General features: G+C 54.3%; 1 protein-coding gene across 1 annotated transcript in view; it reads right to left on the minus strand.

The window, feature by feature from the left end:
• Positions 1-18,858: 18,858 nt before the first annotated feature.
• Positions 18,859-26,940, minus strand: part of LOC311533096 (cAMP-dependent protein kinase inhibitor beta-like) — a 67,029-nt gene continuing 58,947 nt past the window's right edge. The window contains exons 2-4 of the mRNA XM_084652214.1: positions 25,547-25,748; positions 23,204-23,355; positions 18,859-22,246 (exon numbers count right to left, since the gene is read on the minus strand). Coding sequence (XP_084508340.1) covers positions 22,164-22,246; positions 23,204-23,348 — 228 coding nt within the window. The 5' untranslated portion in view covers positions 23,349-23,355; positions 25,547-25,748 and the 3' untranslated portion in view covers positions 18,859-22,163. The remainder of the gene's footprint in view (positions 22,247-23,203; positions 23,356-25,546; positions 25,749-26,940) is intronic.

Below are 26,940 nucleotides of genomic sequence, written 5' to 3' on the forward strand. Positions count from 1 at the left end.
CCCCTGGGGCCGAGGGAAGCAGGCGTGTATATGTGCAGGAGATGCTTTGAGAGCCAGCGTGCCCCGATTGCAGTGGTAACAGCTGCTGTCTCCACGGCTCGAGGTGGGGCTCAGGGGACCGCTGCTATGACTGGTGACGCTGTGGTCCCATGTGGGGTTTGAGCCTGATCAGCCCCCTGCCCCCAAGAGCAGCAACCTGAAGCTGGCTGGGACGTCTCCGGCGTGGTCCTCTGCTGGGATTGTGATTCTGGCCAGGCTTCAGCCGTAGTGTTTCTCGCTGGGGGGCGGGGTAGGAAGATGAGAGCTTTGTTCTCATTTCCCAACAAATTCCTTCTCCCCTCCCTGGGGAAGGGCAGAGCTGTGCAGCAGCTTGGCCTGGGACTCTGCGAGCGTGGTTCTGTCGCCCGGGGTAAGGAGCTGAACGTCTCACTTGCAGATGAGCTATCGGTCCATGGCCTCATCTCATGGTCACCAGGGCTTTGTGCAGCCCCCTCCCCCTCACCCAGGGTAGTGCACACTGAAAAGATGAGTAGGCATGGCTGCTGCATGGTATAAACAGTGTGTGTAGCCTGACACAGAGGGGTTGTGGATTTTAGGAGCTCCACCCAGCGCTTGCAGAGGGAAAACGGGAGAGGCACAGTCTCAGTTTTGCCCCCATGCCCCGCACCCTCCTTGCACCCTTTGTGTAAGGTAGCCACGTCTGTGACAAGCAGCAGCCACCTTCTCCTCCTGCCCTGAGCCACAAACTCTATGGACCAGGGCTGAAATACTGGCCCACAGTTTGTACAGCACCTAGCACCAACGCGTTCTGGTCTCTGACTAGGGCTCCTAGCCGCTGTGGGAATATAAATAGTAAATGATGATCATACAGACATCCATGACGAAACTCCCATTGACGGGACCAGGGCCTGACTTTCCCCCCACAGACTTTGCTCCATGGATCTTGTTCACCTCTGGACTTTATGAAGAGCACAATGGGTCGTTTTTCAAGAACACTTTGCAGGCCCTGCAGCAAACATTCCCTGGGTTTCTAAGTGCTTCTTTCTTCAAAGCACTTCAACAATCCTTAACATTTTTGTAGCACTTTTCATGTCAAAGCATCACCCGGATATTAATGAATGACCCTTGCAACTGCCCTGCCAGGGAGGCTGGTGAGCTGAGCTAGGCAGTTTTCAGTGAAAAAAATGCAGCAACAGTGACATTGAAACAGTTCACGACAGCGTGTTGGTTTCACTGGATTGTTTTGGCTGGAGAGACCCTCCCAAATCCACGGAAGTAAATCAATGTGTTTCAATAGTTTGGTTCCAAAGGACTTTTCATTTCACAATAGCCTTTCATTTTATTTTTAAAAAATAAATCAAAACCATCTGAAAATGGTAAAAAGTAAAATAAAACATCGATTTTGTCCGAACAAAATGTTTAATTCAGAAAAAAATGTTTATACTTTTCAATTCACCAAAATTTTGACAATTGTCATTTTGCTTTGATCCCAGTTTTTTTGTTTTGTTTCAGATTTGCCCATGAATCAAAAATTAAAATCAGTTATTCGTGGCACAGAGGCCCATTGGTGCCAACAAGCAAAGGGTTTACTGTTCTTTACAAGCAACTTCTGTCTCAGACCCCACAAACCAACTGCTGTCCCAGACCTGACAAACTCACTACTCCTAAGGGCTGATCTACACTGGGAACTTACATTGGTATGGCTACATCTCTCAGGGGTGTGAAAAATGCACAACCCCTTGAGAGATGTAGCTACACCAACCTAGCCCCAGGTGTAGCCAGCACTAGTCTGATGGAAGAATTCGTGCCTTGACCACACTTTCCCTTCACAGAGCACACACATTACTTGACAAACATCACTTGTTTCCTTTTCCAAAGTGTTCATAGGCAGCACATGATTTCTCTGAATTTGTTTCTTACAGGAAATGATTTGCCAGCTAATCTCAGGTTTCAGAGTAGCAGCCGTGTTAGTCTGTATTCGCAAAAAGAACAGGAGGACTTGTGGCACCTTAGAGACTAACAAACTTATTTGAGCATAAGCTTTCGTGAGCTACACTTTTCCACTGAATGCATCCGATGAGGTGAGCTATAGCTCACGAAAGCTTATGCTCAAGTAAATTTGTTTTTTTCATAGATAGATTCATAGATATTTAGGTCAGAAGGGACCATTATGATCATCTAGTCTGACCTCCTGCACAATTCAGGCCACAGAATTTCACGCACCACTCCTGCAAAAAACCTCACACCTATATCTGTGCTATTGAAGTCCTCAAATCGTGGTTTAAAGACTTCAAGGAGCAGAGAATCCTCCAGCAAGTGACCCATGCCCCATGCTACAGAGGAAGGCGAAAAACCTCCAGGGCCTCTTCCAATCTGCCCTGGAGGAAAATTCCTTCCCGACCCCAAATATGGCGATCAGCTAAACTCTGAGCATATGGGCAAGATTCATCAGCCAGATACTATAGAAAATTCTTTCCTGGGTAACTCAGATCCCACCCCATCTAATATCCCATCACAGGCTATTGGGCCTATTTACCATGAATATTTAATTACCAAAACCATATTATCCCATCATACCATCTCCTCCATAAACTTATCGAGTTTAATCTTAAAGCCAGATAGATCTTTTGCCCCCACTGCTTCCCTTGGAAGGCTATTCCAAAACTTCACTCCTCTGATGGTTAGAAACCTCTCTAAGGTGCCACTAGTCCTCCTTTTCTTTTTGCGAATACAGACTAACACGGCTGCTACTCTGAAACCTATCTCTTGTTCTGTATTTCAGTTTCTTAATATCTGAGATCTGCAATCAGAACAATTTTGCTTAGTTTGGACGGGATGCAAAGATCTCATAGAAGGTCTGTGTTCCCGTATTGGATGAGGGTGATTATCAGTATCAGGTTTCCGGTACAACACTTATGTTTAAAGTGGCGAATATTGCTTTCCGTCAATATGCTCCAAATAGTTACTTAGCGTGTGCTGATTCGGTTAACACTCCTGCTACCAATCACATCTCTGGTGCATTCCTCCAGAGCGAGCGCAAAAGGGGTGTGAAAATCATAGAATCATAGAATCATAGAATATCAGGGTTGGAAGGGACCCCAGAAGGTCATCTAGTCCAACCCCCTGCTCGAAGCAGGACCAATTCCCAGTTAAATCATCCCAGCCAGGGCTTTGTCAAGCCTGACCTTAAAAACCTCTAAGGAAGGAGATTCTACCACCTCCCTAGGTAACGCATTCCAGTGTTTCACCACCCTCTTAGTGAAAAAGTTTTTCCTAATATCCAATCTAAACCTCCCCCACTGCAACTTGAGACCATTACTCCTCGTTCTGTCATCTGCTACCATTGAGAACAGTCTAGAGCCATCCTCTTTGGAACCCCCTTTCAGGTAGTTGAAAGCAGCTATCAAATCCCCCCTCATTCTTCTCTTCTGCAGACTAAACAATCCCAGCTCCCTCAGCCTCTCCTCATAAGTCATGTGTTCTAGACCCCTAATCCTTTGCTGGACTCTCTCCAATTTATCCACATCCTTCTTGTAGTGTGGGGCCCAAAACCGGACACAGTACTCCAGATGAGGCCTCACCAATGTCGAATAGAGGAGAACGATCACGTCCCTCGATCTGCTCGCTATGCCCCTACTTATACATCCCAAAATGCCATTGGCCTTCTTGGCAACAAGGGCACACTGCTGACTCATATCCAGCTTCTCATCCACTGTCACCCCTACGTCCTTTTCCGCAGAACTGCTGCCTAGCCATTCGGCCCCTAGTCTGTAGCAGTGCATTGGATTCTTCCGTCCTAAGTGCAGGACCCTGCACTTATCCTTATTGAACATCATCAGATTTCTTTTGGCCCAATCCTCCAATTTGTCTAGGTCCTTCTGTATCCTATCCCTCCCCTCCAGCGTATCTACCACTCCTCCCAGTTTAGTATCATCCGCAAATTTGCTGAGAGTGCAATCCACACCATCCTCCAGATCATTTATGAAGATATTGAACAAAACCGGCCCCAGGACCGACCCCTTGGGCACTCCACTTGACACCGGCTGCCATCTAGACATGGAGCCATTGATCACTACCCGTTGAGCCCGACAATCTAGCCAGCTTTCTACCCACCTTATAGTGCATTCATCCAGCCCATACTTCCTTAACTTGCTGACAAGAATACTGTGGGAGACTGTGTCAAAAGCTTTGCTAAAGTCAAGAAACAATACATCCACTGCTTTCCCTTCATCCACAGAACCAGTAATCTCATCATAAAAGGCGATTAGATTAGTCAGGCATGACCTTCCCTTGGTGAATCCATGCTGGCTGATCCTGATCACTTTCCTCTCATGCAAGTGCTTCAGGATTGATTCTTTGAGGACCTGCTCCATGATTTTTCCAGGGACTCCGCCAATCTCTTCTAATATTTTTTTCTTTTTTTTTTCTTTTTTGCAGTTCTATGTAGACCCTTAGCTTCAGCTCCGCCTTTTCTCCACTGCCTTGTGTTATGGTGGTAACACCAGTGATTAGGACTTGCTCTGCCATAGGGTTCCTCTGTGAGCTTAGACAAGTTACTTGGGCCCAGATCCTGCAAGATATTTAGGGTCCGAAGTTCCACTGAAGTCTGTGGAATTTAAGCACCTAAATACTTGTGAGGGTCTTGGCCTTAGCCTGTGTGTGCCTCAGGTCCCTGTCTGTGCTAGGAGAATACTAGCACGGCCCTTCTCCACAGGGGTGCGGTGCGTACCATCTCCTAGACAGGCACTGCTTCACCGGCCAGACCAACACCCTGGGGGCTTTGCAGGGTAGAGGTATTTTGCAGCTGTTGCTGCTAAAGACTGTGCGTTAATTTCATTAGCTGAGGTCCGGAGGGAATGCCCGTGTTGTGATGCTAGTTTTTGGTCCGGAGAGACCTCTGTTCATATTTAAATGGTCTCCACCAGAGGCCCTGTTTTGGAGCCATGACTGCTTGCTGACGGTCCCAAGGGAGTCCCACAATTGGTTCACGCTGGTGCTACAGTGGCCCCCTATTGTGGGTGACTGAGGCCCAGAAGGCAGGGGCCTGCTCTCCCTTGTGCTGGGAGTAACTACCTTGCCAGAAGTGGAGTTATTCTGGGTCTACACCACCGTGACAGAGATCAGAACCTCACCCAGAGACACTACCTGGTCCATGGCCACGGAATCCGGGCCATGGAAATAAAGGGGGCTCTAACTAATCAAGTGCTGAACTGGGCCTCAGGAGAACGGGGTTCAAATCCTGGTTCTGTCACAGACTCCCTGGGTACCCTTGGCCAAGTCACTTAGTCTACGCTGTGCCTCAGATCCCTGTCTGTGAAATGAGGGTGATACTTCCCACCTCGCAGGGGTGCGTGGCCAAAATCTCTTTGTGATTGTGAGGTGCTGTGGGCCATGTATGATAGATAGGGCTAAACAGTCCTGATAGCTAGCAAATGCATGTTCTGCAGCAGTCATCTTACTGCTAGTCTGTGCCTTGGAAAGTCTAGCTCTGTGAATTGAGGCAAGGAAGAGGGGCCTTTAGCCAGAGTCTCTCCCATGCGTGGCCTGACACAGGGCAGTTTGTTAGTGGCCACATTTCTTTCCCCAGCCAGCCGCACTGTGCTGACCTGATGGGTTTAGGAAGCAGCTGTCAAATGCTTGCGCCTGGCCACTGCGGGATGGAGCTGCTGGTACCTGTAGCAGCCAGGTGGTCGTAGGCCAGCCCCTATTGATTTCTGCAGAGCCTACTGTGATCCTAAGAGAACCCCAGTGCCAGAAGGCAGGGGGCTCACTTTATCAGGCAGGGAGTTTCCGCTGGCCTGACCTGTTCAGTGCGTCCCAATTCACGTAAGTCATGATCTGTGTTGAATGGGTGTCATGTGAGGTATCCCTGGAAAACCAATAACACCCTGATCGTTAATATTCCTGCGTGGTGCGTGTACGGTAAACACCAAAGGACTGAGCAAGTGGGAAGGAAAAATGGGACCAAAACAGGGCTGGGGAGTGGGGAAACAGGTGTTTCCAGACAAAGGAAAGGCCAGTGCCTCCCTCCAGCTGCAATCAGACAATTGGCAATCACAGTCAAGTGGCCAGTCATTGGCCTATCAGCTGCTGCAGGGACAGATCATTTTCCATTGTAGAAAACACCAGCGGGGAAGAAACTCGCATGGAACCTTCTCCATCAGGCTTCCTGGCACCTTTCCTTTTAGCGGGGACACTGGCCTTTGAGGAGACATTTCCAATGTCCACTGGACTGTACAAGACAGCGGTAAAGAACCCCAAGTGATCTCTCATCTAAGATTACAAAGGAACCGAGCAGTTTGGACTTTGTGGGAGACCCTGACCTGGGGTGGTCAGCCATCTGGCTGGAGGGATGTGTGGTAAGACTCTTTCCTGGAACCAAGTCTGTGGTTTTGTTAAGTCTTAGTCACTGGAAAATGTTTTTCACTTTTATTTGTTGGCAACCCTTTCTGTCTTTATCCCTAACCCCTGAACTCACGTCAGACCTCTCTCTTTTTGGTTAAATACACCAGTTTTACTTCTATTCTAAATCAACCCAGTGCTGTGTTTGCTATGAAGTGTTTATTAGCTCCAGTCAAAGAAATAAGCTGTGTGCTTTTGTCTCTTTAAAGGCGCAATGGGCTTTTATCACTCCTCTGAATGTTCCAGGACAGGGCCGGACATTTCTGGGCAGACAGTTTGGGGAAAATGCAGGACTGGGGGTGTGTTTGGGTCACCTGGCTAGTAGTAACCGAGGCTGGTGAAGATCAGAGTCTGGCTGAGGTGTAACAAGCAGGCTGCTGGAGTCAAAGCCGCTGAACCAGGGCAGCTCAGCACACAGACTCTCGGGGCACGCTTGTCCACTGGTTGGGAGTGTCCAGACAGGGAGCTACAGCAGCAGAGCATTTTAAGGCTCTCCGGGTTACAGGACAAGCTGTGGTTACACAGCCTCTCACTGGCCTGGACTGCACCCCAAAATGTGAGCACCATGGTCTCCAGTTATCCCAGGACACTGCTTTCCTGTCTGGAACTGGTGGGCTGTGGGAATGGGATACAGAGAAACCTTATTCCCTGCCCCATTTTGTCTGGCTGCTGATTCTGTACTCCACACCCCTTGTCAGAGCCTGAGACACCACCTTATCTGCACCAGACTTTTGGGCAGGGAGATCTGGATAGAACTTCTTTCAGAGACCGTGGGTGTCACTGCGGGATCCACACCCTGTCTCCAGAAATTAAGTGCTCTGCAGTACTCTTCCCCCTCCGGCCAGCCCAGCTCTCCTACCTGGCAAGACATACCATGGACGCTGATAACAACATATCAGCCAGGAAACTCAATGATCTCTTCATAGATGGGGAAACTGAGGCACCAAAGCAAAGTGACTTGCTGCAGGTCACCCAATAAGCCAGTGGGAAATCTGGAAATAAAGCCTAGGAGTCCAGACTGCCTGTCCCGTGCTCTACCCACCCCTCCACACAGCACATATCACCCACTGGGTCAGCCCCCAGGCTTTGAGATAATGTGATGGGACCTCTAGAAAATTACTCTGTGCACAAAAGCATAACCCAGACATTCCCAAGTGTCCCGAGCCAGGCTGGGCTGGAGGAGGGGAGAGTTTGCTGTGAGGGACGTGGGAATTCTGAACCGAATGGGGAGCTGTTGGTCATAGAGGACGGGCAGAAGGTTGGAGGAGGCGCTGAATCCTATGGGTCAGGGCTGCCCTGTGCACTCAGCTCCTGGGGGCAGAGCCAGGTCCCCAGAGGCAGGGAGACACCACCTGAGGGAGCAGCAGGACAGCTCCTTGGCCCTCAGCGTTGAGCCCTGAGCAGAGGATGCTGGAAGAGCAGGGAGGAGTTGCTGTGTGTGGGCATGAAGGTCTCAGCCATGCCCCTCGCGGGTCAGCGACCAATACACTGATGGACCAGAGGCAGATAGGGACCTAGGGAGGGTGGGAAGGAGCTGGTGGAAGTTGCTCACAGGCCCTGGAGAGGGACGGCTCCCTGCTGAGGCAGTCTCCGTTCACAGACCCGGAGGAGGGGGCCGGACATGGCTCCAGCTGCTCACAGGCCCTGGCCGGGTAGGGGGGACTGCTCCCTGCTGAGGCAGCCTCCGTGCACAGGCCTGGCGGGGGAATGGCTCCCCCCTGTTTCCCTCAGCAGAGTTACTGTTTAACATTTGTGCCTGTGGCTGGAACAAGCTGATTAGGCAGAACAGCAGCTTGAGCAGCAATTAAAGCGCCTTTGTCCCACCTCAGCCCTCTGGCGAGGCGTGGCCAGTGGCTGACCAGGGAACTTAAGGAACCCACAGATCACTGGGCCAAGGCCTCCTGGGCGCCAATCCTCTCTGCTCAGCCCAGCAGCGCCAGGACGTCCTGCAGCCCACCCAGCCACAGGCCTGGGGGCCAGAGGAACAGCACAGGACCATGGCAGCCTTCCCTGGGAGCATGGGAGAGGAGCCTGGAGCCCGCCGCTCTCCACCGTCTCTCCCGGCTCTGCCCTCTCCATTCGGTGGGGCTGGGCGCTGAATGTCTCTGCTGAGCATCCTGGTGGGTTGCCGCTGCCCAGGATCCACAGTCCTGGGCTGCTGATGCCCGCTGGGGTGTTTCCTCAGGCAGGAGCTGGCTGGTGGCTGTAGCAGGCCCTGTGGGTGTTGCAGGCCCAGAGGGGTCTGGGAGTCTTGGCCCCCAACCTCCGTGCACACAGGACCTAGCGGCATCCTTCCGAATCGTGCATCTCAGACCCTATGAGCCAATGGGAGCTGTGGGTGCTCAGCTCCCGATTTCCAGCAGGGCCACATGTTTGAAAGGGCCGGGCTCACTGCCAGGGGGCAGCGCCAAGGCTCGGGACAGGCGGGGCCCACGGTGAGCCAGTCAGTGCTCTCTCAGCCCTGCCCAGAGCACTCTGGGATGTAGCCATGAAGCCTTTAACCTGCGGGCTTTGCTCAGGTCGCAGAGCTGCCCCACTGATTAACTGATCGGCCCCCGGGCGTGGCAGAACTGCTGCAGCTGGTGCCGTTAGGAAACTGACCCATCCATCCCCCCAGGAGCCGGCCAGCAGGGCCCAGCACTTGGGGATGGCGGAGTAGGAGCTGTTTAAAATATCAGCTCCCATGTGTCACCAGCGCATTGGAAAATCCGTCCCCAACCTCTCCTCTCCACTGGGCTCTTGTTCCAGTGGGATCAGATGATCGAGCAGGGCCAGAGGGAGCCTGAACCGCCCCGCACAGATCCACGGGTGGGTCTGAGCTAGGAATGGGAGTGGGGCTGTGGACTAGGGTCTGCCCTGCAGTCAGAGGTGCGGCTGCAGCACGTCTGGACACAGCCAAGCTGGCTTTGGTCTAACTCCAGAACCAGAGAGCAGTGACGCTGCGGCAGCATGGACTGTTCACGCCTGCCTGGGACTTGAATGGCTCGCCCTGCCCCTACTGCCACGCCTGCCTTGCTACTGCTAGCGAGAGCAGAGCCAGCTCGGGGATGTCTGGATCTGCTGGGTGCACCTCTGATTGCAGGGCAGACGCACCCCATGGTTATAACATTTGCACTAATAGACGTGGGCGGGACACCTGCACTCACATGCTAGATGAGCTGCTGGCTCGGGCACGGCATTCATGTCTAGGGGGGTGGGGTGGCCTCCTGGGGAAAGCCTTGGCCAGCTGGGTACCGTGGTGGCCAGGTGGAGGGTGCTACCCCGTGATGCTGCCCGTCTCACTCTCATTTGCGCTCTGACCCCAGGGCACATTAACCTCTCACTGTGTTGCAAGCAGCTGGGAGAATTGCACCCAGTGCCAAGAGATAAGGGCAGGAGGCATGCAGCCAGCCCGATCCCGGTGCAGAGCTGGGAGAGATTCCAGGAGGCCAAGCATGTCCCTTTTGTCTGCACCCAGCCTGCAGGTCTCTGGGATCCAGGTTGTGCTGCCCAGAGCCAGGCCTGAGAGACTTCAGCTGCAGGTCCCAGTGATGCCGCCCCTTGGAGCTGCCCTGGTGCCAGTGTGACCCCCACACCAGGAGCAGAGGAGTACCTTACTCATTGCCACCGCATGCTCAGCCAGAAGGTTTGGATAAAAGTGTCAGACACACGGGGCCTGATTCTCCCCTATGGACACCTGGAGGACTCCAGGGACTCCTGATTTACTCCACCAGGAGGTGCTGGAAACCACTGCCAGTGTAATTGCCATGAGGCCCCAGCTGCCCACAGCCCCATCTAGTGCTCCTTGCCCCCCTGAGACCAGCCCAGCTTATGAAGTCCATGGAGCCATCAGGCTAGAAGCAGAGTTTGGCATTTAAGGACAGAACAGTGACCCTCCCGCCCTTGCCTGTAGTCAAGCGCACGGCGTAGCCAGCTTGTGTCACTTCACATGGCTTGGCAGAGGGGCTAGGATTGCCAGGTGTCCGGTTTTCAACCAGAACGCCCAGTCAAAAAGGGACTGTACAAACACAGAACAATGGGGTTCTGGCCCATGGCTGGGACTCTTAGGGGCTACCACACCACAAATAATAAATAATAAGCATACTGCAGTGATGGGCACTATAGAAAACCCTTAGGTAGTGAGATAAGCAGAACTTAATACCCCGTCTAGTGGCTAGATCATGCATAGAGGTTTGTGGGTCTGCTGCCTGATGTTTTAGCAGAAGCACGTTTGACCCAGAGGCCCCACGTTCAGCCCTCCTGGGTGACTCCTCCAGCAGTGGCTTTACACGAATCGTTAATTACCATAGATAGCTAGGACTGGGGTTTAGCTCCCCTCTGCACCCTCCAACAGCAGCGTTGGCCCAGGACTGACACGGGACGAGCATTACAGCCCAGCTGTTCCTTGCAGCTCTTTCAGCTACTGCCCCAGCCAAACGCTACGTCACTTGCAAGGACTAACAGGCTCACAGCAGGGGGCTGCGTGGCTGCATCTTCACCTGTGGCATGTGAGTGAAGGGCAGGAAACAATGCCTGCTCATACAACCTGAGCCCACTGCCCACGGGCATTACAAGCATAGAGCCAAGCTAAGGCCCCATTCTGCAATCAGATCCCTCACCAATGGGGCAACTGCAGTGTAGAGCAAATGAGCAGATTTGCACTGGACCCAGAAGCCCTGTCAGACCTCAGCATTAGCCCAGGGCAAATCAGCACATAGAGGAACACCGGGCTCTGACAAATCCTGGAGCGTGAAATATGGATCTGAACAATAACCATCTGATCAGACTCCTTCAGAACAAGGGGACGGCTTCCTAGGTTTAACGCCAGAGCACCACCTGTTGGGCAAAAGATATCACTGCAGCCCTAGTTTGTTTTATAAGAGCAGGAGACATCCTTAAAAAAATTAAACCTGTGGGTAGGTCCTTTAAAATCACAATAAATCACCCACATTTAAAGATCCAGGTGCAGTTTGTTTTAAATTGCTATTCTGGAGGAAATGTGATGGGCTCCAGCTTCCCCGGCTCCTTTGTCCAAGACCCTCTGACCGTCCCTATGGGACAGCGGCAGATCGCAAGGCAGGACTTCAAGTCCCCCAGCAACCCGTGTGTTCATGGGCAGGAAGAGGGACACCTCAGTGTTTCACCTACTAGTGTTTCCCTCCAGGTCAACCGTGGGATGAGTGGTGGGCAGGTGCTCAGCCCAGTTCCTAACAGGCCGGTGACCATGTCACAAAATAGTCTCACCACGGCTGGCACTAACTGGCCCCTTCAGCTGAGGTGCCGAGGGCCAGATGGGCCATGGAGACCGAACAGCTCTCTCACCTTGAAAGGGGTCTCCCGTAGAGCAAGGTCAACATGTGTTGGCAGGGGCTGTGGGCGAAGCTGGCCCTGCCGCTGCCCATGCAGTACCCCTTCCCTAGGGCGAGACAGCTGCCCTCCAAGGCTGTCATGCTTTCATGGCATAGTTTTCATTGGACCTAAATTCATTATAAAATTTAAATGATAGCCCCATCCCCACCACTGGCCATAAAAAGGGCTGGGGCTGTGCCGTTTGCTTCCTAAAGACACTTCTGGAATGCTGATGGGCGCATCAGCAGCCTTCCCCAGGGGGCTGCCTTGTCATTACTCAACAGGCTGGCTCAGGTGCCGGGATTCATTTCTCGGAGTGCTAGGTCTGTCTGTCTTCTCCTGTCTGTAGGGCACACGTTGTCGGGCCTGTCCTACAAGCACCGTGCATGCCATCGACAAAGAACAATCCGAGGGATCTGCACAGCGCCTGGCCAGGGTGCTCTCTGAATCAGTGACCGAAGATACAACACTGGGTTTGGTTCTGGAGAAGTGGCCAGACTCTGTAAAACTGGGCTGGGATCACGTCCCTTGGGTGCCTCAGCACTGCCGGCCCCAAGCAATGAGGAATGATGGACGGTACCTGGGTTCATTCATGCTGTTCCAGGGGGAGGTTTGCTGGGCTCTCATCTTCCCAGCCCTAATGACTCCTGGCAGCACCTTGCATTGCCCCACCCCACCCAGAGCACCCAGAACAGGAAATAAGGGCCCAATGCTGAAAACTCTCTATTCCCATTCATCTCATTAGGATTTGAAGCACTTAGGCCCCAGTCCTTAAAGGTACATAGGTGCCTCAGTCCCAGTTTGGGGCCCACTGTGATCCACAACATTGCCACTGAACCCTGCAGGCTCCTAAACTCACTTGCCCCCCTAAGTTTTCAGGGTAAAAGTTCCCACGGCATCTATGTTTTTGCCTCTGGCCATGTGCATGGCTCCCTCCCTCCAGGCATCTGGATGCCCACCTGAGCCCCAGAGCAATCCATGAACTGGAGGGAAGATCAGGGCTCACCCACCTAAGTAGGGTTGCCAGGTGTCCGGTTTTTTACCAGAATGCCCGGTCGAAAAGGGACCCTGGTGGCCCCGTTAAAAGTCCAGTTGGTGGCGCAGCGGGACTAAGGCAGGCTCCCCGCCTGCCATGGCATCGTGCAACTCCCAGAAACAGTGGCATGTTCTACCTCCGGCTCCTATGCACAGGGGCAGCTAGGGGGCTCTGCACACTGTCCCCACCCTAAGCGCCAGCTCTGCAGTTCCCATTGGCTGGGAACCATGGCCAACAGGAGCTATGGGGGTGATGCCTGCAGACAGGGCAGCACGCAGAGCCACCACCATGCCTCCGCATAGGAGCCAAATGGAGGACATGTCGCTGCTTCCAGGAGATGCCTGAGGTAAGCACTGCCCAGAGCCTACACTCCTGACCCCCCCCTGCGCCCCACCCCCTGTCCCAGCCCTGATGCCCCTCCTGCTCTCCGAACCCCTGAGTCCCAGCCCTGAGCACCCTCCTACAACCCCAAACTCCTCATCCCCATCCCCACCCCAGAGTCTACAACCTAGCCACAGCCCTCACCTGCCCCGCACACTGCAACTCCCTGCCCCAACCCAGAGCCCCCTCCCACACTATGAACCCCTAGGCCCCAGCCTAGAGCCCACTCCTGCACCCCAAATCCCTCATCCCTGGCCCCACACCAGAGCCTGCACCCCAAGTCAGAGCCCTCACCCCATGCTCTCCCCCACCCCCCAACCCCCTGCCCCAGCCTGGTGAAAATGAGCAAGTAAGTGAGGGTGGGGAGAGCAACCGATGGAGGGAGGGGGGATGGAGTGAGCAGGGGCGGGGCCTCGGAGAAGAGGTGGGGTGGGGTGCAGGGAAAGGGTGTTTGGTTTTGTGCAAATAGAAAGTTGGCAACCCTATAAGTCACGTGCAGGGCCTGACCCAGGAGGGGTGTCGGAGGCCACCTACCAGATTGGTCTGTGATGGGGTGTACTGGACCCTTTGAGGCCCCCTGCTGGAGTCCTCACGGTCCTACCACAGACCACCCCAGAAAAGGAGCAGTAAAGGTGGGTCCTCCAGGCCTGCCTAGAAAGGCTGCAGGGAAGCAGCCAATCAGAGCCCAGCAGGCTCAGTTAAAAAGGAGCAGAGCGAGAGCGCAGGTTCGTACCCACCTGATAGGAGGCGCTCACAAGGGCTGTGTCCCCTATCACAGGGTCCCTTTGGAATCTGAGCCCTGCTGCGGGAGGCTGTGCCCAGGTGGTCACTGGTAGCCCAGTGGTGAGGGCCCTCACCTGGGATGTGGGAGACCCAGGTTCTGTCCCCTTTCCACCTGAGGGGAAATAAAGGATTTGAACAGGGCTCTGGGATAGTCTGATGTGGGGCTCTGATAGTTTCTCCTGTTGAAGCTGGTGCAGGGGCATGGACCCAGGGGCTCTGACCTCCCAGCTGGGTGCCCAAACCAAATGATGATACGGCGTCCCTTTGTGGATCTAGGCCTTGAAGGCTCTTATGCTCAGCAGTTTTGAGGCCCGCTCCATGTCCCTGGGAGGTTCTTGGGACTTTGTCATCTTTCGAGTGGTTCTGTGCTGGCATTTGGTTCTGGGAATCTCACTCCAGAAAGACATTAACAAGCTGGAGGCAATTCAGTGAAGAGCAAAAAAACCAAACAAACGATGCAGGAATTGGAGAGATGGATTTAAGAGGAAATCTTAGACAAGCTAAAGATCCATTGCTCACCTAAGCAACTGCTAGGGAGGCCTGGAGCTTACAACTCTGCAAAGTGTAAGCAGCAGGGAGGGAGAGAATTATTTAGAAGGTAACTAGATGCCCAGGATGGACTGAAAGGGAGGGGAGCTTAGGGTGAATATGAGACAAGCCTTCCCAAAGGGTGAGATCTCTGAGGATGTGGAACTGTGTACCCAAGGGAAGCTGCAGAAGCCCCATCACTTAGGACATTTAAAATTGGCCTGGAAAGAGCCCTTGGAAATGCCCCCCTCAGGGATGGATCCTGAGGGGGGCATTGCAGGCCTGCAATGGCACTGGGAGACAGGCTGGAGGCTCTGAGAGGCATTTCCCAGCAATAGCTTCCAGGAGATGATGCCAATTTACCCCGGATGATTTATTTCGTAGCATTTCCTCTTATTTTTTCCCAGCTAAATGAGCTGGCTCAGCAGCCGTGGGCTCACTCCCTTTTCCCCGTCGCTCTGTGTGACACCGAGCAGTCGGGCGGGGGCCTGTCCCCCCAGCGCTGTGCTGCGGTATGCAGTCACTCTCAGAGTGCACGCGTCCGCTGTGGGTGGGCTTGGCATGCTCCCCAGGGGGTTACAGACGTGCAGCTTTTCAGACATGCTCAGCTCCCCTTTAGGCACCGAAATGAGACTCAAGGGAGCAGAAGGGGCAGGAATGGGGCTGGGAAGCCCGCTCCCAGGTGGTGGCACATGCTGTGGGGCTGAGGCCTGGTAAGAATTGCACCAACAGTGCTGGTTTCCCTCCTGTGCCGTTGTGCCAGGTAACGGGGGGTAGGCCTGCTGAGCCCCAGCTCTCTGGCCTCCCCCACTCCAGTACATTTGGAATGCTGCACCTGTGATAACCGTCCTGGCTCCTTGCCATATGGCTCCTGCACTTTAAGTCTTTTCATTAGCTCACCTGCTTCCACCAAATCAGCCACAAGGGGAGGGGGAGACGGGAATGGACCTCCTCTGCACCCGCCCCATGCAGGACTCTACTCACCTGCTCATGCCTCCTCATGGCAGAAACTTGCTCCTATTCCCCCAAATGCGGGGGGCCTCCACCTCCCTGCCCACAGTCTGTCTCCCCACAAGCACAGGGAGCCTGCTCCAGCAGCAGGCGGCTCTCACCAATTCACTGGGCTTAGCTGGAGAACTGCGCCCATTGTGATCCATGGGGAGGGGTGGCTGGGTGAAGGTCTCAGGGAACAGCAGGGACAGGATGTCATTTGGGCAGCAGCAGGGTGTGGAAGACAAGCTAGAAAACCAACCAAATGCGCATCTGCTACTTGTCATTTTAAACTCCCCTGCCAGTGTCAAATCTGATCCGAAGTGTCTGGCCCAAGGTCACACACTGAGCTGGGACCTGAACCCCAGTCTCCTGAGCCCCAGTGCTGTGCCTTCACCCCAGAACCAGATCTGGGACGTCCACCCTTTGTAAACCTCATCACAATTCACAATTCAAGACACAATTCACTCTGCCCTCGGTAGACTGCCATGAGAACAAACGTCTGAATCCTCTGGACGTTAAAACAATGCAAAGCACAGCCCCTACCAGAGCCCTGCACAGCCCCACTGCTAACTACACGTGGCCAAGGGAGTCCGCATGAGAGCCATCTACAGCCATTTGTACTCTAACCAAATTCTGCACACCACCTGGAGTTCACGATGCATAGCATATCCTATACCTTTTGTATAGATGAGCTATGAAAGCATACCTATAGTCCTGGGGCACAGTGCCCTGTTCCTGGATAGTCTTGAAAAGGCTGGTGAGTTTTCTGACCAGGTGGGCACCTCCACACTTGTACAGTTCAGATGGAATGCTCTCAGGGCCTGGAGACTTGCCCATGGACAGCATCTTGATGGCCTCTAGTAATCTCATCTAAAGAAGGAGTGAGGGACAGCTCCTCCAGGACAGGATGCTGCAGGAAGTGAGTCAATAGCTTCATTGGACATAGGCATTGACAGTTCAGAAGACTATCAAAGTGTTCTGCCCAGTGAGAGAGAATATCACCATCCCCTGTGAGCAGCCCGTTACTGTCTGCTGTGAGGACAGGGGCTGTACCACTGGATTTTGGGCCATACACAGCATGGAGACCTTCTTAAAGGCCTTCATGTCGTGCTTGTCAGCTGCTCCCTGCAGTTTTTCAGCCTTCTGCTCCCACCAGTGTTTCTTCATTAGCCTGAATCTGGTTTGTAGTGTATGTTTGGCCTGATGGTACCTGGCCTTCTTCATTGCTGATTTCTTGTCCAAGATGTAGAACTTGTGTTTGGTGTGCATGGTCTTCAGTAGCCAGTCTATCTTATGGTCATTCTCATCGAACCAGTCTTGGTGTTGCCACCTTACAAAGCCAAGAACCTTGGATGCTGTATTATATGTGACATCTCTGAGCTTCTACCAGGTTGCCTCAATATCTGTGGGGTTCTTTGGGACCTCAGCTAACGCAGTCTCCAGTGTCTGTTCCAACTTTGTTTGCTGGGGTCTTTCATGGAAACCACATTGATCATCTTTGGGGGTTGGAAATGACATCTGGGGCGCTTTGGTGCAAAGTGTAGTAACATGATACATCTCACTATCCGATGGTCTGACCAGCATTTGGCACCTCTCAAAGAGTGGGTGTTGTACACATCTTTAATGTCTTTAGACTGTAATGTAACCCTAAGCGTCGACAGCATGCTCATCAGGGCTCAACTTCGCTGGGTCGGACACGTGGTCTGCCTGGAGGTTTCCTGTATGCCAAAAGCAGTGCTCTCCAGCCAGCTGAGCACAGGAGCCCGCTCTAAGGGTCGACCCATCCTCAGATATAAAGACACCTTGAAATCCAACTCAAAGCATGCATGATAGACATTAAAACCTGGGAACTTGTTGCCCCTGCCCAGAAGGAGAGGTCTGTGCCCACTTTTGAGGAGCTGCATGTGAAGTCTCTGCGGGAAGAGAGCATGTCATAAGGTCAGTGCTCCATCCTCCCCCCAGCAATGACTACACTTGCAAGACCCCAGATCGGACTCGCTTCCCGCGTGAGAAGCGATAAGAACAAACCCAGAACTGAAGTCAGCATCATCTGAACAGTCATCCATCATCGTGTATCCTGTGCCATGCCTTGTGTGGCCGCCATTGCAGTTGACATCAGCCCAACCTCCCTTGGCCTCCCCGCACCCCATTAATCACTTCCTTTAAATCCAGGCATGCTTGTTGTCTGCGATACACTCTGAGCTGACAGACAGATCTCGTTGCTGCTTTTGGTGACACGGCTACGTTATAGCACCCACCTCAGTTTAACAGAGCCCAGCAGGAGACCCAGCGGAATCTCATATTACACGCGCAACTTTACCAGAGGGTTGCAGACGTCTTTACTTATGTAGGCCACGCTGTACACCCAGCTGGGCCCTCACCCATATGATGGCCAGGCCCTTTGCTCCGTACTCTGGTCAGTACCCAATTGATTCAGGTGAAAACCAGAAAAGGCTGCCCCTCCCTCAAGCCTCTGTGAGGTCACTGTCTCACCCCTGTATCTTGATGAAATTGGCACTCGGTGGGCCTGGTTCTAGTGGAAACAAGGCTTTTTGCGGTTTCAGATTGTCACCAAAATGCGGAGAAATGCCATCGAGTTGAGTGTATGTCCTCACCCCATGCTCTGCATGGCCAGTTGTGTGAACTCTGGCTATTCTTGATAGCCATATAAATGTCCAATCCCTTTTTGAATGGCTCTCCCCAAATGAGCTATCTGCTTCTCTCGCTAATATCACATCCTTATCCCCTCCCCTGCTGATCGTCTGCTAGCTCTTTCCAACAGTGAGCACAGATGTGTTGCAGCCCTGGAGATCTTCACCCCAGAATCCTCCCACCTTGCAACACCTCCCCCTACACAAACGTACACACCCTGCAGGCAGTTTAGCTCCCTATGCACCTCACAGGCCCCTTTGCAAACCAGAGAGAGGGATTTAGTTTGGAAAGTCCCGCTCTCTCCTGGACAGCCCTCCCCCCGTGGCTACACCCCTGCAACCAAAGAGCCATACGCTGCATAGGGATGCACAGGAAAATACTCACAATTTATTACCCAAACAAGTCCCCAGGTGGGAGCAGCTCAGGACTCTCCCAGAGATGCACACTGCTCCCTTAAAAAAAGAACCCCCGTGTTCACTGCACTCCCAGCCCCATCTCAATTCCTGACAGCCACCAAGTCAAAACCAAGGCGATCTGACAGTTTGGGCGCTGGGGGCATGTGCCCATCTGAAATTTTCCTTTGGAAGTCCCAGTCCTCAGACCTTCCTCCCAGCCCCAATCCCTGGTCCCAAGTGTCCACCACAAACCAGTCTCTGCATTCGCTCTGTTCCCAGCTGTGCTCAGATGCTCTAGGAAGCAGCATGTACACACTATACATATCCAACACACACCCACACAGACACATTACACAGACATTAAATCCAGGATACCTCTTGTTTACATGTTAGGAATGATGCTAAATCCAGTATCCTTGTACAAGCATTATTTAGCCGTGGGGGGTCAGAGTCTGGTCTCATTTCCACTGGTGTAAAATTGGAATAACTCCATTCACTGAAATGGATTTACTACAGATTTATCCTGGTAGTCACTGAGATCAGAATCTAGGCCTGAGCCTTCCAGAAATAAATGGGCAGACGGATGTTTTGCAAATTCAGCACAGGATCAGTGCTTAGAAAAATCAGATTGGTCCTGAAACCATTTATATTGGTCCCATCCACAAAGCACGTTTGTGACGGTCATTCCAGGGTGATTTTAGCAGCTGGTATTTCAAGATAGAGGTTGATGTTTTATCCCCTTTGAAATCTGAGATTCCCAACCTTCCACTCAAGAGGACAGGCAGCATCAGTTTCTGTCTCAAGTAGTTCTTGAGATGGCAGCTACCAAAACACACTGGAATGCAAGCGTGGGGGGAGCAAGATGGTAATCGGCGTGGTGCGATTTTAAAAGATCTGACAAAATGACCTTTGATGATTATAAATTAGTGCTTTATACCCCTGGAAAGCTGAGAATACCAGCTTTTTTAATGGCAGGAAGTTTGTCCCCTAGGTAGTTTGTGAGAAATGAATTTCTTAAGTCTATGTCAAGCCTTTAGGAGTTGTTATGTGTATCAATGGAGCTGTAGGGTTTTTTTTAAATGCCCAACACAGGGTGTAGCAAGTACCTTGGACCAGCGATATATTCATTCTCGTCAATAACCAGGATTGGGTTGTATCTTTGGGTACATGTGATCTTTTTGTATAGGACTTTGAGGTCCTCAGATGGAAGGTGCTGGAGAATGGCAAAGGGCTGGTATTACTGTGCAGCACAAAGTCCTTCCAGGTTGATTAGAAGCATCTTGTTCCTTGCGACACCGATGTGTTTCTGCATTGCAGCTGTATTATGATGACCCCAGTCCTGCCTGGGCACTGAGATCTACCCTGATCCCACAGCTGGGCGACCAGAGCTCAGTCCTCTCCCAGAAGGAACTTCCCAGTGCCAAGGCAGAAGCTGCAGCTCCAGAAACACCACGTTGGAGACCTGACCTTAGAGTGACAGCTGGGGAAGGAGTGCTCTTCACATCAGTTTGCTGGGTCTGGGAGCCCAGGAGGGTCAATAAGAAATCTGGGCAGCAGTTCTGCATTCTCAGAGACTGGGGGCAGCCTTAGACTCCTGCGTCTTTGCACTGGCAGAAGGTGAAAGGCCAGCAAAAGTGATGCGCCCAGCCCCCAGGGAAAGGACAACAAAATCCACATGGGCCTCTGTAGTTCCCTGAGCACCCAAACCAGAGACCATGGCTGGAGGCACCGTGGAGGGGCTGGCAGCACAGAGTGCCCACTTTAACGAGGAGTTAGGGAACCCAGGGACACAAGTGGGAGGGGGAGGCCTGAATCTAAACTAATTCCCTCCCCAGAAGGAATCATTGCAGAGTCCTCCCATGCCTATGGCTATTCTCCTGGCTCCTGTGTGCCCAAGGCTGGACGCGAGGCCAGTGGCAGTGAGTCCTGTTGGATTCATAGTGCTCGTCTCCCGCGAGCCAGGTGGCCACAGTGAGTGCTGAGGGGAAACCTAGCGTGAGCTCTCATGCAGCCTGGGGCATGGCACATTGCACATCTGATCTTCAGGGCTCGGAGTGTCTCCGTTGTGTCTGCACAGTGCCCAGCCCAGTGGGGCCTGGGTCTGTGACGGGGGCTCCTAGGCACTGCTGCAATTCAAACAACAGGAACAGTAAGAGAGAGGCCATGTCGAGCAGAACACCAGGGTTCTCTGTCCCAGAGCTCCCCTCTGGGGGGACCATTGCAGGAGGGCAGGAGGGACCCCTCTATCAATCCAGAACCCTGCCCCGTGTGGCCACGGCAGCATAAGGTGCCACAGTATATCTGAGCCAAACCACTAGGTTTCTTTTATATTTTCCTCCTCGCGGGGGCAGGGAGGATCCAGGCACGGTGGGAGGGGCTGGGGGTGGGGGTGTCCCTCTACACCCGTAGTGAAAAGCAAACATTAAATGCCCCCCAAAACCTGAGTAGCGCCTGGTACCACCTGCGGCTGGTTCCCTGCCATCCCGGCCGGTAAGGGATGGGAACTTGGGGCTACAGCTCTCCCTGCGTAACGCACCGGTCTCCCTGCAGAGGGCCGAGTGCTGCCGGTTAGACAGAGCCTGTGTTTAGGCCGCAAAATCCTCGGCCTCGGGTTCTCTGCTGTTGGGTGGGGGGCAGCCCCCTCTGGGGTTTGCTGTGAAACCCACTGACCCTGCTTCTCTCCCCGCAGAGCCCTCGTACAGAGGGCGGATACTGCTGATCAGTGCAGGCGGCAGCCCTGCCTTGGGGGCAGAGCCGGTGCTGCCCCTGAAGGCCAGTCCTCGGGGGAGGTAGTGTGCACAATATGTCCAGCGCCCTAGACCCTAACCACAACCTGGGGCAGGGGGTGCTACATGGGGGGCGGGGATCCAGGCAAGCCCGGGGGCCTGGGCTGAGCCCGGCTCACCAGTGACAATAAGCTCCGTGGACTGGCGTCATTGACGCCCCGGTGTGGCCTGCTGGCTGCTTTGAGACTTTGGTGAAACTGCCAAACTTCATCCCGTTTGGTTGGCAAGCTCTTAAAGGGAGCCAGGGCTCAAGGGAGCTTTATCTCACAAGTTGCAGGGGTCACACTGGGTCCCGGCAGAAGCAGGACCCAGCCTGGGAAGGGACTCGCTTCTGTTTGCCAGACAAGGGCTTCACCTTTGGGTGCCAGAGAGGAGAATGTCCTACGGACCCCCACTGCGCCATCTGCCCCAGGCTTCTCAGAAGGCCTGAATAAGGATACTGGATCATCTATTACAAAAGAAAAGACAAGGAAATTGTGCCCCAGAACATCACAGTGAACGAACGTACTCAGCTAAGAACAACCCTTCGTTGCTCGTCACGCTCCTAGCACAGAGTCATCGCGGGTATCAGCACCGCTCAGCTGTTTGGGTGTGAAGACGAGAAAATACCCCCAAACAAACGCCCTTGGTTCCTAAGTCTGTGTCCTTAGATGCCACCAAAGAAACATTTCTCCACAGGGGTTTTCCCCAGCTTTGCCAGACACGTGGTTGCTTATTCCCCCTCGGAGGTTCCTCTACTCCCCCGCTCCAAGGAACACAAGATGTTCTTGCTGCATAGCACCAAGGAAAACCCAGCAAACTCCAGGCCCCACCAGTCAAGCTGTGTTGATGCTCGACAGTCTCTCCTTTCCCTGCTGGTCAGAAATGGTCTTAACGGTGTTAAGACGTGTCCTTCAGTTCTGGGCTTTGGGGCTGCTGCGGGGGCACCTCTGTGGAGGGGGACTGCATTTCCTGGGATCTGTCTGTGGAGAGAGCAATGGAGGCAAGTGCAGTGAAAAGCCCTGGAAAGCACAGTTCTCTGTCCACAAACGGGTACAGCACAGTCCTCCCCACTCTCCTTTCCACCAGCCAACCCCCGCTCCCTGTAGCCCCCTGGCGGCCCCACTCCCAGCCTCAGCGAGACCCATTCCCTCCAGCTTCCCAGCCCCCAGCCAGCCCCACTGCTCACAGCCAGAGCCACTCCCCCAGGACTTTTGCCCACAGACAGCCCCATTCCCTCCAGATCCCCTGTCCTTGGGTGGCTGCACTGCCCCTGCCTCCCAGCTCATAGGCAGCCCCAGCAGTCCAGCCCACTCCCCCAGTACCCTTGTCCCGGGCCAGCCCCACTTCTCCCAGCCCCCGAGTGGCCCAACCCTCAGACCTTGAAGGGACCATATCCTTGGCTTATTCAGAGACTGCCAAGGGTGCCAAATGTATTGTTCAAGGCAGTGACCTCCCAGGAACTAGCCATTAGGCAAGACCCCCCTCGTGCTGGAACAGTGCTCTGGCAGGGAACCCGCATGCCGTGGCCATGGCACTGCTCGGTGTCAGCTCTTTGGGGCAGGGACCATCTGTCCGTTCTTTGTCTGTACAGCACCTAGCACCATGCAGCCTGGTCTGTGACTAGGGCTCCCAAGCGCTGTGGTAACACAACTGATAAATAACGATACTCACACTAGAGAGATGCCTATCAGAGTAATAACACATAACAATCCCCATTGTTCCAGATGGGGAATTAGAGGCGCAGAGGGGAAGTGACGAGAGTCTCTCAGTTCCCTGCTGTAACCACTAGCCCATGCTTCTAGGCAGTGTGACCCTTCTGCAGGGCACACTTGCCCTCTGTCTCCAGTGGCCCAGTGGCCACAGGACCAGATTCTCTGGGGGACACAGGGCAGAGCAGGGCCCATCAGGCAGGGCCAGACCTGCCGTCTGGTACATACCTGAGCTTAGAGACATTTCAGCTAGTTTCAGAGGCAGGTCGGAGGGGCTGACGCCGGCCGGCGAGCCCAGAATGTCAGGGAGGGCGTTCCTGCGACCAGTCCTCCCGGAGGATGCAAAGTCCAGCACAGGCTCCACCTCAGTCATGCTTCCCCTAGAAGGCACACCCAGGTCAGGCTAGAATCTCCTGCTTCCCCATCCCACCCCAGGGGCCTGACTGGGGAGCTCAGAGCCTTGGGAGCAGAGCACATGGTGGGGAGAGGGACTGAAACCAGGATGGAGGCTAGGGTGACCAGACAGCAAGTGTGAAAAATCGGGATGGGGGTGGGGGGTAATAGGAGCCTATATAAGAAAAAGACCCCAAAATCGGGACTGTCCCTATAAAATCCGGACATCTGGTCACCCTAATGGAGGCAGAGAAATCCTGTCTTCCCCACACCCCCATGCCTAGGCTGGCCACCTGGCTGGGTTTGGTGCTGCCTTGCTGGTTGCTGGGGAAAAGATATAACGTGCTGGCTTTTTCCCCTTGGCTGGGACCAGCCCTCCCAGTCAGATGTGCACACGCCATTTTGTAACTACCACACACGTCACGTCTGCGAGTGCAGCCGTACTATACCCAGCATCTACTGGCCCCATTCTGTGCTACATTTAACCTGGACCGTAAGCCTCTTGGGGGCAGGGATCATACTTTTACTTTAATCTGCACCACCAACGTCTAGGATTCTGTAGAAATACTTTGCATTGGCAGTGGGTTTTTTAAACACCCAGGTCCTCTTGGGGCTGCTGCGACAGGGGGAGGAGCAGGGTGGGGGAGGCAGGGGCTCCTGGGAGGGGACAATACGGGGCGTCCTTGAGCTGGCAGTACCCCCAGCACCAGGCCTTGGCCCATCCAGGCCGTTTGTCTGTGACACTCACTCACTGGCCCTGGGAATGACTCCGGGACACGGGAGCTGGAGTGCAGAGCCCTGCCTGGCAGGGGCACTGGGGTGCAGTGACAGCAGCCATTGGGGCTGGCATCAGGGATTGCGCTGGGGAGCTCCAGAGCCAGGAGCCAGGGGATCCATAGCTTGAACTAAAGAGCCTGGCTCTGTAGCTGGGGATACAACACATTTACCTCCTCTGTGACTCGGTACAGGAGGGGGTCAGGACTGAACGGTGTGTAACCTGGGCTTCTGATCTTTCCTGGTGGGATACTGACCTGGGTTTCCTCCCTACCCCATTTCCTGTCTTCAGTCGCTTTACGGGACAGGTGGTAGCAGAGCTGCCACCTGGCTGGTGTTTCTAGTGTCTTGCTGCTTTCTGGTCAGAAGTAAAATATGCCAGTGTTTTTGCTGGCTGATCTTAGCTACTGGCCACACATGGCCATAGGGGCTGGAACTCGGGGTGCTGGGGGGGCTGTCGCACCCCCTCGCTTGAAGTGGTTTCCATCCTATGCAGGGTTCAGTTTGGTTCAATGGCTCTCAGCCCCCCCACTGTACACACTGTGCCAGCCGCATGGCTGGGACCGCTGGCGCCCAGGTCCTGCTCTGCACGCCTGCAGCAGCCACCAGCTGTTGGGGAAGCCTAGCCCTAATCCTGCCTCGAATCCCTCCAAGCCTCAAGTAGGCCCTCCCTTTGGTTCCCCCCAGTCCTGGGTTCTGGCCCCACCCACAGACCAACCCTGCCTCCCCCGGAATGTGGCCCCGCCCACAGACCAGCCGGTTTTTCTGTGCCTTGGAGGTGACAGCCCTAGGACTCAGGGTGTGGTGCAGGTGCTCTGGGGGCAGGGACGGCATGGGAGCAGTCCAGGCTTTCCCCACGTGCTCTGCCAAAGTGCCTCATCCCTGGTGGGGGAAGAGGGCAGGTCAGCCTCGTGGCCCAGCCACTCCTCGGCTTCTCTGCTCAGACGCCCGACAAGTGGCCCAGCGAGTGCCAGTGGGGGGTGGTTTCGCTGATGGGGCCTCCTGCCCACAAGGAACTGAGCCAGCCCAGCTTGGCCTGGGACTTTTCTCTTTGGGTTTGGTTGGGCTGAAGGTTCTCGTGGGGTGTGCAGAGCCTCCAGGAGGGGAGTGGATGGGTCAGGGTGGACCAGGGCTCCTGGGCACCTTGTGTGCAAGCAGTCAGTTTCAGGGCAACCCTCTCTGCACTGTTGGAAAGGGCAATGGGAATAGGGCACCCACTGAACCAGGCTTCATCTCCCCTCTGGTTCTGCACCCTGCAGGTTTCCCTTGGGGGGAATCACAGCCTCCAGTTGACCGTCTCCAGCGACCCGCCATTGCCAGCAGCCCTGTCTCTGTCCTGGTGCATGGTACGTGGACGACACTCAGCCAAGCCTAGAGGGAACAGGAGCAGAGGCGCAGCCTTACCTGCAGCCTTCCAAAAGGGGCTGGCTCTGGCTCTCCGAGTTCCCAGGGACCCTGCTTGCCTGGGGTAGGCTCCCTGGGGCGGGGTCTCCCCCTCCAGACGTCCTCCAGCCTGGGGAGCGATTTCACCAAGAGAATCTGGGGCTCAGACTGGGGCTCGGTCCCAGCGTGACTGGCCTTTGCCCACAGAGCGACGCAGCACGGCCTGTGCAAAGAGAGAGTGAAACCCTCAGAGCCGTCCTGGGGATGCCCACGGGCAACCCAGCGGCAGCTCCCAGACAGAGCTGCCCCAATGTCCTCCAGAATTAACTCCCCCAGCTCCCGCAGCCTGGTCTCTCTCTACCATGCCCACATTCAAGGGGCAAGAAATGACTATTTCCTATAGGCTTCACATGCTATATAAGATCCTAGAACTGTTCCTGCAGTATAAACTCTGCACCCCCAGCCCTTTGGCAAGCATGAAGTGGGTTCCACCCAAATGGGCACTGGGTGCTAGCCACAGTGGGTCAATTTCTGTTCCCCGCAGGGGCGGCACTGGGAGGGACCCTGTAGCCACCCCTCCTAGCGCAAAGTTCAAACATTACGCATTCGTAAGGGTGGCATGGTACGGCATCTCCACCCTTACTTCTGTGCTGTTGCTGGCCCTGCCTTCAGAGCTGGGGGGCCGGAGAGCGGCGACTCTGGCCGGGTTCCCAGCTCTGAAGCCAGCAGCAGCACAGAAATAAGGGTGGCATGTGGAGCATGCAAAGGGGTGGGGACATGGAAATAACAACAAACAAGGGAGGAAGCATGCAGGGAGAGAGACGGGGGTGCCTAAGGAAGGGGATCACAGATGGGGAAGGGGGATCACAGACAGGGGAAGGGGAGCATCAATAGGGGAGGGGGGATCACTGACAGGGGAGCATGCCTGGGGGAGAAAGATCACAGAGGGAAAGGTGGGGCTTGGTTAGGGGAGGGGGTCATAGAACAAGGGAAGAGGAACTTGCATGGGGAAGGGATCACAGTGGGGGGAAGCTGCATTGGGGAGGGGGGGATCACCAACAGGGTAAGGGGGGCATGGTTAGAGGAAGGGGGGCATGGATGAGGGGCAAAGAGCCCCGAACAGAGGAAGTGTGGGTGGGGGAGAAGTCCCGGACCATGCAAGGAGGGGACTGACACACAGTGGAGCGATAATGTGCAGCCTGGTGCAGGGCACTGCACGCCATGGGGGTGGCACAGGGACAGGGGTCCGCAGCCAAATTGGGAGTGCAGGGGATGCTGCTGCTGTGAGCAGGGCAGGCAGGCACCAGCGGACCCTGCAAAGGGTCTGGTCCGGCCGCTGTGGCTGTCCGCGGGCTGCTAGTGGCGGGCTCGCCAGGCGCTGAGCAGAGCTATGACGCGGGGCGGTGGGCAATGTG

This window comes from Lepidochelys olivacea (assembly GCF_965140295.1).
Source record: "Lepidochelys olivacea isolate rLepOli2 genome assembly, chromosome: 19".
NCBI classification, from domain to species: domain Eukaryota; kingdom Metazoa; phylum Chordata; order Testudines; family Cheloniidae; genus Lepidochelys; species Lepidochelys olivacea.